At 35.2% G+C, this 11,376-nt stretch overlaps 1 protein-coding gene across 1 annotated transcript in view; it reads right to left on the bottom strand.

Moving 5' to 3' along the window:
* Positions 1–252: 252 nt before the first annotated feature.
* The window catches only part of LOC141838851 (THO complex subunit 2), a 37,372-nt gene continuing 26,248 nt past the window's right edge, over positions 253–11,376 (bottom strand). The window contains exons 21-33 of the mRNA XM_074726449.1: positions 11,182–11,310; positions 10,489–10,592; positions 10,194–10,371; positions 9,342–9,523; positions 8,611–9,217; positions 8,363–8,467; positions 7,290–7,445; positions 7,119–7,199; positions 6,924–7,005; positions 6,583–6,851; positions 2,813–3,844; positions 1,549–1,844; positions 253–809 (exon numbers count right to left, since the gene is read on the bottom strand). Coding sequence (XP_074582550.1) covers positions 743–809; positions 1,549–1,844; positions 2,813–3,844; positions 6,583–6,851; positions 6,924–7,005; positions 7,119–7,199; positions 7,290–7,445; positions 8,363–8,467; positions 8,611–9,217; positions 9,342–9,523; positions 10,194–10,371; positions 10,489–10,592; positions 11,182–11,310 — 3,288 coding nt within the window. The 3' untranslated portion in view covers positions 253–742. The remainder of the gene's footprint in view (positions 810–1,548; positions 1,845–2,812; positions 3,845–6,582; positions 6,852–6,923; positions 7,006–7,118; positions 7,200–7,289; positions 7,446–8,362; positions 8,468–8,610; positions 9,218–9,341; positions 9,524–10,193; positions 10,372–10,488; positions 10,593–11,181; positions 11,311–11,376) is intronic.

Below are 11,376 nucleotides of genomic sequence, written 5' to 3'. Positions count from 1 at the left end.
AGAAAACCCTATTGAAATAGGGTTTGCCAACTGACATCAGAGCATCACTCGATTTCTATGACCACCAATCACCAAAAACATGTCAAGAATTGCAACATCTACAAAATTACTTTACACCAATTTCTACCAAACATATAGAAAAACAAAATTTACCGGTTGCAAGAAGACGGCATAACGTTTACACACACAAGATGGATCATTAATAATTAAAATCTGTTTACTTCATACTTTGAACCTATAGCAAAAAAACTATGGATGATTGTAAAATCAATTTAAATCTTGTTCCAATCTACACACTGTTGCACGCTGTGCAGATCTCCCGACAATGACCAAATAAATTCTATCACGATCATCATAATTAATATTTTCATGATTGGAGACCACAAATGGCTCGGTAAGGATACTGACACACCATAAACAATGCAGATACAGTAGAATAGTTAATGAGAATTCTGTCATCTCCTGTGCTGTAGAATCCGAAAGTTTAATGGATCTGCTTGTGGCAAGGTCCACAAATGGAGTACTACAAATTCCATCGTTGAATCCATCTTCGAGTTTATTCTGATCCACGACAACACTGGCATGCCAGAGACAGCAGAAACACTAGATGTACTCATCGAGGCAACAGCTGCATAGCTCAACAAAAGTTTGACACCACTAGATGTTATTTTACACCTGGCTAAGCCTGCAATAGCTTGCGATGTTGCTCCTAGAACATCAGCACCTAAATGCTCGTCACTGCCTACTTTCTGTGCTTCCTTTTTGCTTCAGGTCTTCGCTTTTCTTCTTCCCACTCCCTTTCATGCAGTCTGAAGTTACAAGTCAAAGTAACACTTTTGAGGCCAAAAATTGCAAGAGGAAAACAAGACGAGAAGCTTGCTTTACTGTTTTTTTTTTAAAAAAAAAATCATATAAACATCAATTATCTAGATATGGATTTTGGCCTTTTGAAACTTGAAATGTAATTTGTACTGCACAATAATTCATGTACTTAGGCAATCATTCTAAATGGAACATATTTTAAACAAAACCTAGAAAATTTGATCAGCTCTCAATATTGATTAGGAAGAATCATATTAGTCTTAACCTTGGATTAACAAAAACGTTAGATTCATTTTTTAAAAAATGCATATGATCTGCACTTGGGGGGTGCCATCACATAAATTAAACTGCATAATAGTTTTGGATGTTCATTCATAATGAGGAGTCAAAGAACAGAGCCATTTTTCCCTCTTATGTTGGTTATCCTAAAAGTGCCCACCTTTTTTCGTGAACTACAGAAGGAAAAAAAATACTACTCAGAACACTTGGAACAAAATAAAAGGTAGATATATAAGTAGTTGTTAATGAAGAAAAATATTTATCTAAATTGGTCATCTATTTGTCCGACGCATATATGTGCTACCTACAATTTGTGAAAATGATTATTTTCACATATACAAGTAAAAACTGCAAGTCAACTGAAATAACACAAGATTAGATCAAAAAAGGATGTCACAAATTGGTGAAGAAATGTAATTGAAAGTATATAAGTAGGCATAAGGATACTGATCAGATTCCCTTCGGTTAATTTTGCCTGCAGCTTCCTTCCCATGTATTCTTGGTGCTTCCTCTATGTATGCAGCACGTTGCTGCCCCATGACTGCCTTTTTGTCTGCCCTTTCTCTACCATCATATAATTGAGGCATTCCTGGAGCAAGTGAGGGAGGTAGCTGACCAGCTTGTGAATACTCCCCACCTGTTTCAGATGTGTGCTCTCTCTTCAGTTTCCGTCGCTTGGAGCCTGCAATGAGTTCCATATCATCCTTCATCATGGTTACTTTATCTCTCTCCCTGTCATCCATCTGGTGATCATAACACAAAAACATCATTGACTTTTAGCATATTAATGATCTTGACCAAAATTTCACAGTCAACTATCTGGCAAAGGAATTGAAAACCTAACCATCATTATCCATTTGCAAACATGAAGTGAATAGTATGATTTAAGACCTTGTACCCATTAAAAGTTGATGGATGTGAAAGTTGCTATGATAATAATTCAGACATGCATTGGACATTATGAGAGATCAGAGAGGGATCTACTTCAGCTGGAAACTAACTTGAAACATGATGCGAGGATATTACACATCATTAAAAGTGGAGCTGACCAATCAGTTGCCACACATTGCTTGATGATGAAGATTACAAATGAAGCAGAAACCTATTGCCCAATCAAAAGCGATTGACAAACTGAGCGGGTGTATTTGTTGTTATGTAGGTTATTGAATGGATAACAGAAAGCAAGACAAGCATGAAGAGCAAACACTAATTAAATAGTAATGTTGCTGATGACCATATATCTTTTCACATTTGGTATATACTATCTTATCAAAGTAAGATGTTTCCAGTTTCCACTCCAGTACAATGTGCTGCCATACAAATTTGTTGGCAATTTTTGCATATTGGTGCTTAGTTTTCATCCGGATGAGTTTTATCTTCAATTTTCCATAGCTTCTGATAAAATTGTTACTTTGTTTCTTTAGCCAATTATTTCAGATCCATGGCACATTAAGATCAACCTATATATTTAATCATGATCACCTAACAGGTTAAAACGAACTCCCACTAAATAATGAAAGCCAAAGCCTTTTGGACATGCCAATTATGCAAATCCTAAAATAGGATAATAATGATACATAAAAGAAATTTGAAAATTTTAATAGAGCAAAGGACTTTATATAATGTGGATAATTGTGTAGCCTTTTTAAAAGGTGATTTTTATCATTTTGGACAATGATATAAGAAAATTTTACACAGAATTAAGGTCTACCTTTACTGATGGTCCATCCCGTTCATCACGCTTTCTTTCCCGGTAGTCATCCTCTCTTCTACGTTTTGAATCGTCTTGGGAGGTTAAAGTATTCTCTTCTGATCGCCTCCTTTCTTTTTCATCATGTCTAGGAGAAAGTCGCTGGATGTGCCTTGTGTTACTAGCTCTTCTGTCAGTCTCATCATCTCTTCTACTGCTACCCACCGATTGAGGAACAAAACTGGGAGGTAATGGTGGAGGTGGAGGCAAACTTTGTCCATGAAATCGTTCATCGAGATGTGTCTTATCTGTGGAGATCTCAGTATGCCTGGGCTTGGTCCGATCATCTTTACTTCTATCCTCTCTAGCTTTCTCAACTGACCTATCAAGATTTCTATCGGTGCTCCTCTCTTGCATTTTTTCAATAGAACGCTCTCTTCCATGCCTCTCCAGTGACCTATCTCTTGATTTCTCATGAAGGTCTTTGTCAGTGCGATCCGACTTTTCTCTGTGATCCTTTTCATGCCTTTCATTAGTTTTATCCTTTGATTTATCCAGTGATCTATTAGTACTCTGCTCTTCCAAAGAAGGCTTCTCAAGCTCCAGAAAAAGAGGTTTATCCATTGCTCTTACATCATGACCTCTTTCTTTATCAGAAACTCGTACATCTGTACTTTCACCATCTTTAGTATCAGTTTCTCCTTTCTTACGTTTGTATGTTTTTTCTTGTTCTTCACCAGGAAATGTTCTCTTCTGTTGTCTAATGGATGCATCAGAAGTTTCCACATTTTCATGCATTTCATTCATTCTGGTAGACGTAACTGATGTTTTCGCAGAGGCAGGCGCAGAGATACCATTGGATACTGCAGAAGAAGCAACAATAGTTCCACCCTCCCTATTATCAGCTGGATAAACTTGGGCATCTTTGTCTGCAGATATAGAAGACTGTTGACCGGCACTCCTGCTAACTGGTTTTCCAGATTTGTTGTCTTCTTTGGCAACCTCCTGTTTTATCATCTTTGGAATAGAAGCTCGTTTTTGCAGTGCTCTTGTCTGCCAACAAGAATATATCTAGTTCAGAATAAGGTTTACTCCTGTTGCTAGTTTAGAAAATGATTAGGGCAACAAAGCTTGCTCATAAGGAAGATTGCATTCCGCTTTGTTACAAAGAGATCATTCAGTAAATCACAAAAAGCACTAGAGTTTAAAAAGAGCTGATCTTTTAAATTGATATCTTATGATGATAGTGCATCTATAAGTCGGTAACTATGAGCAAATATTGATTCTTGCAGTATCATTCGCTGATTGATCTATAAATTGATGCTCTACGACGAAAGTGCAGCCATAAGTTGTTAGCCTAAGCATGGATTCTTACAGCAAGTTCTCCATTATAGAGACAATTAGCCAAGTCTATTGCTTTTCGTATAATTTCAATCAACACTACATGAAATTATAGTGTCTTCAGAAGCTGCCAATTATTAGAGATTCCACATGGCAAAGGTCATAAAAATTTCAAAATTCAAGAACAATTTCGATATGATGCAAGAGAAGATTTGGTATCTTGTGCCAATATTAATTGTAAAATATTAAAAAGAAGTTTAGGATCTGGTACAATAACACATTTAAGACCCAATACAACAACAATTGCATAAAATGCAAGATGAAGAGTGAAGTTGAAACTTGAAAGTAACCTTACAAGCATCAACCCAATATCTTTAATTATTCTGTCACAAAAATAAAAATATACCTTAGCCTAAAGCTATTCATCATATCTTAACCATAAAAAACTCATTTTTTGTTATGCTCTTGTTCACCCATGCAACTTATATTATGACCATTATCTGTCAATACTCTTATGTGATGAGAAGAAATATCCTCAGTAGTCCATATAATGAGAACTATAGATGATAGGTATGAGAATCTTAAAATATCAAAATGGAAGACAGTTTCTTATTAATAAAGACCTAGATTAGTCAACCTAAACAATTCCCAAAAATTTGTTAATAGGTTATTTGACTTAAAAAAGTAAGAGTGATGTACACCTAACCTAGATTGATTGTAAACGTATATCCTTCAAAATGCCTGGTACACAACTTGCATGTTGACCAACAACTATACCTGTATAAGAACTCTTCCAGCTTTTAGTTTAGAAACTAGATTATAATACTGGTATGGACAATCAGGAAAATAAACCTACAATTTAAAAATATGAAAACAAAAAAGATAATTGATTAAATGAACCACAAAGTTGAAGAAACTAGGAGAAAACCCAGATGCATTTGAACTACCCACGTAGGAAGCACATGGAGGTCAACTCTATATGGTATTTAAGTTGATTGGCTAATTCATTATCCTAGAATTTCGAACATTGAAAAAAGGACCAACCTATAGTTTATATTTCTATCCCTTCCACTTCATGTGTGGATGGGTATATTGATGGCTCAAATCCAACACATGAATAATGAGAGTATTTTTGACACAAGTAGGATATCAACTTAAGACATTCTCCTTTGGTACCATGTTAAGTTGATTGACCAGATATTTATTCTACAAGTTCGATTTGTCAGGAAAGGGGCCAACATATGTATTTATATTTCTTTTATACCATAACAGATATAAATTGTCATAGATGTGAAATTTGCATGAATCAAACTCTAACAAAGTCCATCCTCTGTTATACAAAATTGTATGGGTAGACAAAAATAGTCTCAGATCCAGTTTTGAGCCAGTTGACATGAGCAAAATGTATCAATCAGCTAAGGGATCAAACTCACACTAGGCTGCAGCATACAAAAATAAAGTGTTTTAACTGTGATGTGCAATAACAAACCTTTGTATCATTTGTATTGGGTGATATTCCAGCAATGTCAAGCAATACAAACTCTGACAATGTCTACGAAGAGTGACCCAGCTACTAGGTCCTGTTCCTTTTTTAATTTTTTATCTTCCTTATCCTTTGTTCTCTCAACCTCTCGTTATTTTATTTATATTTTCACTATTTCTATGAAACATAATCTAATTGTATGTTGAGGAATTTATTGTTGTGCCTAAGTAAATTTTAGACTGGGTTGTAAGGCCTATAAAACGGCATCCCCTCATTGTTATATAAAGTTGCTTTGCTCATTATTCATGTTTGAAAGTATGTTGCAGTTAAATAAATGGCACTTGAATGAATAATTAAATAAAGCAAGGTTTAGCTGCTTATTTCATTCCTTGATGTTGACCTATGCTGCATGATATAGATTGGCACAACTCAACTCTATTGATATGGTGTAGTTGGTGGACAGGAGGAAGATTGGAAGAGAGAGAGAGAGAGAGAGAGAGAGGAATCAACAGAAGAGGAAGGATTGGGAATGAAGGAACGTACAGTAGTTATTCCCACATGCGCATTACAGAGAAATTGTTTGCTGGGTCTTGCTTTGTTTGACCTTCATTCTTTCAGGGTCACCTTTGAACACTTGCTGAAGACATGAAATGGTGTGATGTTCCAACATTGTCCCATGGCTCAGTATGGGCTCAAAATAATATCAGGCAAGAAGGTAACATAGCACGAGATTTAAATTGTAAACTAAAATATTTGTTTTCTTTCATTTAGCGAAAAGTATGTTGAAGAATTTAACACCATGATACCAGACCCAAATCAGATATAACATATATTCAGAAAATTATACATAATAGAATCTCACAACTGATAACTACAAAAGGCAATGAGCAATAAAGTCAAGGCTCAAGATAATAATAAAAAAGGTGTGCAACTTAAGGTGCATAGTTGGAGTATGATCATTACTTACATCGGATTCTACAGCACCCTTAGTATAAGCCTTGGCACTCACATCATCTGATCTCATGGATTCATCCATGTTTTTCACAAGACCAGAATTCTTATTCATTGTAGCAGATATAGAGAAATTTGTTTCCTGCCCATTTGCCAGAAGGCCAGTTTTCACTTTCGGTTGTGTAGAATCAGGCTTCAAAACACTTCCGCCATCTGCTCTATCAGTAGATTTTGTGTGTTGGATATGCTCCTTACCTGTGCTCAAAGGGTCTACTATCTGATTTCCTGTAGAAGAATTTGGTCCTCTTTACATCCTTTGGAGTAAAGTTGCCATTGATAAAGACGTTGAAAAATTACCAGGTACTGATTTTGGAGCTGATGCTGTTGATTTCAACTCTACAATGCCCATGCCAAATTCTTCTTCAGAAACCCATAAGCTCTGTGTCAGTAGATAAATGAATGAGCAAGACATTAACCAGAAAATTGATCATGGATAAAATTTGTTGCAAATTAAAATCATTATAAAACAAGATTATCCAATTTATGACCAACCTTACGAGCAGCCAATGCTGCAGCTACTCCAGTGGCCAAAACCTTCAAATCCTCTCTTTCATCTCCTTTAATCTTGGTCACCTATAAAGAATAGTCCGACCAAAATGGGAATTGAGAATTCTGAATTCTTTAGATGACGTCTGAAAAAAAGGGTCAAGATATGATTATTACCCTTTTCTCAAGATTAAGTCCAGACTTTCGGGTAACAGGGAACACATTAGATATTTTGGTTAAAACAATAAGTGCATTTCTTATTTCCATGTATTCACTAGATTCCAAGCACTGTACAAGTAATCGTGTTATTCTTGTGTTCCATTTGAAGTGTACCTTCACAAAACAAAAAAAAAATCAGGAAAATACAGTAACAAATTTCGCGGAAATAATTATAAAACTGAGTTTGCTAAAATAATCTCCAATTATATATATGTAAAGTGTGATCTATTTCCAAAGATCAAGAACGCTAGCCATAAACCGAGAATAATTTTTTTCTAATACCCAGCAGATGGCCATTGCAGAACTTTGCAAATCTCATAGGAGTATTAAGTTAATCTATTGAATAAATAGAGATGGGGGTGTAGGAAACATGCATTAGTGATATATTTCAATCATCTATTTAGAGCAGATCTTTAAAGCCTGGCACTTTCAAAGAGGATGCAGACTAGTAGCAAAATGTCATCGAAAGACAATACATCCATGGCAGGATTAAAAAATTGGGCAGACATAATAAAAAGGAAACAGAAAGGATTAGAAAAACAGAGGTAGAATAAGTCAAGGAAGAGGATGCCCTAGCTGAAGAATAATGCAAAACAAGTTCAGATGAGAATACACAAGAGATATAAGAAAAATATAATGCAAATAAAACAAGATAACATGCTGATTGGTGCATAAAACATTTGGGTAAAGATATAACAAAAAAAGAGCAGCCCGGTGCATGATAAAGGATACATTGGGTAAAGATATAACAATATGATAAAAATAAATAATAATCGATACATGAGAGAAAACAATCAGAAACAACTTCTAGCATAGATTTTTGAACCTATAAACTGTGTGTGTGCATCTGAAATTAAGCAAGTTATTTTTTGTTCCTTCTGTTATCGAAAGTGTTATGAAGATTTACAAGCCGCATGTCTAAAATGTCTAGTCAAGGCTAAGCAACAATGCTGCATCTATGGAACTTCTAAACTTCAAACAATCTAGGAATTTAATGCTACACAAAAGTAAAAACATGAAAAAGTGCATACTCGAACAAACTGGCTGTAAGTGACACGCTGACTGTTTGGAAATCTGTAATAAACGGCAAATCCAGGCATGTTTCCGCATTCATTTTCATAAATAGACTCATCACTCTGTGAGAGGAAAAAAAAGATCTTATGGCATGAATTTGAAGCAAACTGATGAATCATCATCCGATAAGACAATTTTGATAAGATAATTTTCCAATACCAACATAAAAGGACAATGTAGCACAACTGAAACAATTCCCATTTACCTTCCAGTGGTATGCCATTTTTAATGTCTCATACAAAAACCTTCCAAGTCTTCCAGCTTCATATTCAGTGCAGCAGCAGATCATAGGTTGCAGGGTTTTACAGATAAGAACATCTATATGGTTGACTGTGTTAAAATAAGGTGTTCCAAGAGAGTGCAAGGTAAACACAAAATTAGCACAATATACAGCATCTGGCATGCTGAAGGTGCAACGAGGGAAAATGCATCGCTGAAGAAACTCCATGTTGATCTTTAAAGTGTCAGGGCAAGAACTTAGCCATTTATCCTTTTCACGAGCAAGCCGTTGGCGCACCGATGAGACATGCTGCTCATGCTTTTGAAATTCACTAGTCAATCTATCTAAAACCTCTTGAATCTTTTCCTTGTCCTTTTTACGTTTTGTGATTGCAATACTTGAGTTGTCAGAAATCTCTTCCAAGGCTTTCATGGCAGAATGTTGCTTGGCAATCTCTGCCTCATATCTGTTTCTGGGAACATGAAGATCATAAAGAGTTAACCCCCAAAATGTGGCATACAGATCTGGAGAAAGGCTATTCCAAGCTTTTGAGGGAAGCATTGACTGGACTGTAGCAAGAAGATCTGACCACCTGAAAAATTATAAGTGAAACATGAATATGTTAAATATTAAGGACAGGCCACATACAGCTAAACTTTGTAAGAGAGATATTGGATCAAAGCTAAGAAACACAGCTTAAATCCAACAGATCTTACATTATAGATCTCCTTGGTGAACCAAGATCCAATATAACATCATTTGATGAATTTGAAGGTTCTATTTCATTTTCTTCAGTTTCATTGTTTGAGTGGTCGATGGTGTCAAGGGGCCAGCAAGAATCAGATCCATGCATTCTTTTGAAGAGTCTCATCACAGGCCGGTATACCAGAAAAGCAACCTGAGTCAAATGAGAATTTAGATTCTAAATCTACATATGACAAAACAAAAATCATATTCTACCATACAGCTCAGTTTTATCTAGGTACTAAAAGAAGCAACAATTCATATGTAAGCTCACGTCAAAGAGTAAAAGCAGAAAATTCTTATGCTATTTCCAATAAAGTCCATTCAATGCAATCTGAAGATAAGCTTTCATGTTTTCCCAAAACCACCCACAAGTCTCGTGGCTACAGTTTGATAGCTAAACTATCTAAACAATTTCAACTTCATCCAATTGTCCACATGAGATCTTCGATTCTAATAATTATTGATTCCTGCTATTTGATTTTAATTATTCTTACTAACAAAAAATATCATTATTATTTTAAAATGATTTTTCTTTGAATGAAGAAAGTATTTCAAGTTAAAAAACACAATGTTACTAATGAAAAATATCTTATTTTTTTGAAGGAAAAAGAGTTTTAACAAAAAAAAGAGTTTATAAGATTGCTTTATAAATTGAAATAGAACATATATTATTAAGAATATGATAATATTAAAATAGCTTAAACAGTTTAGCTATGAATTGGAAGCAAGTGAAATTTTTAGATAGATTTAAAAAAACACTTGAAAGTTTGAGACGCTTATATTAATTAACCAAAAGAGAGAATAAAAGGGGGGCATATCACCTCTGGATCCAGATGGTACTTTTGCACAAGTTCATCTAAAGAAGGAATTAATTGAGCATATGTTGCAGGAGCCAGTGCGTTGCATAGAAAATCTACATATTGCAGGAGTGTGCCGTGACACCTGTCAAACTGTTCACTAACCATTTTGATGTATGACGCATCTGCATTCATGACAACCCTGTACACGAAGCAACGAACTCAGAACTGGAGTTATAATTACATTATAAATCAGAATTCAAAATGAACTAGTATAAGTTGAATCATTTTGAATAAATGGAGAAGCAAAACACATTACATGGAACGGTGGTGGGCAATGAGTATTAAAAGTGGAATAGCCAACTTTGGTTCTTCCTTGGGTAGCAATGCATCCCTCAGCCTGTTGGTGGATTTACTCAGTACCTACAAGAAAAAACAAGATATGATTACATGACCAAAGAATTTGGGAGTTTTATAAAGAACTGCAAAGACTCCAGTAGACTAACTCAGTCCCAACAAGAAAAAACAAGATATGATATACGATTAAACAACTTGGGAGTTTTATAAAGAACTGTAAGACCAGCATAATAATCAGAAAAAGTGCTTGCCAACTAAGGTAAAAAAATTGCTAAGATATGAGCTATACGATTAAACAACTTGGGAGTTTTATAAAGAACTGTAAGACCAGCATAATAATCAGAAAAAGTGCTTGCACGTGTTATCTCTCTCACTATCTACAATACACAGGTACACAAATAATTGCTATGGCAGAAAGTACACGATTAAATTGAGCTAGAGCAAGCAGAGAGAGTGAGAGGACAGGAGAGATGAGTTTTTATTTTGAACATGCACTATCCTTCCTCTTTCTATAGTGAAAAGTAATAGAAATGCATATGATAAATGTGGGAAACATATACAAGTATACTAAAAAAACCAAATCATCACAAATGTTGAAAGATGATCTGATTAATAGTCTCACATGATGACTTATAGCGGCCCAATGTGAATTTACCTTATTATTTTTAGTCATTCCAAACAGAGTAGCCTGATACCGCAAAGTCTCACTTCCAGACATAGCATCAAGTTGTTCTTCAGTCATATTTTCAGTGTATTGCATATTCGCCATTTGCTGAATAAGTTCCTGCACTCAAACCAAAATGTGTAGGTTCAAAATTCTTAGCAAGACCACAAACAAAAGATAAAGCCT

This window comes from Curcuma longa, chromosome 11 (genome assembly GCF_044706935.1).
Source record: "Curcuma longa cultivar G26 ecotype Majalengka, Jawa Barat chromosome 11, ITB_CL_G26_1.1, whole genome shotgun sequence".
Lineage (NCBI taxonomy): Eukaryota > Viridiplantae > Streptophyta > Magnoliopsida > Zingiberales > Zingiberaceae > Curcuma > Curcuma longa.
Note: the sequence above shows the minus strand (reverse complement) of the source record. Positions and strands in the feature narration are given on the sequence as shown.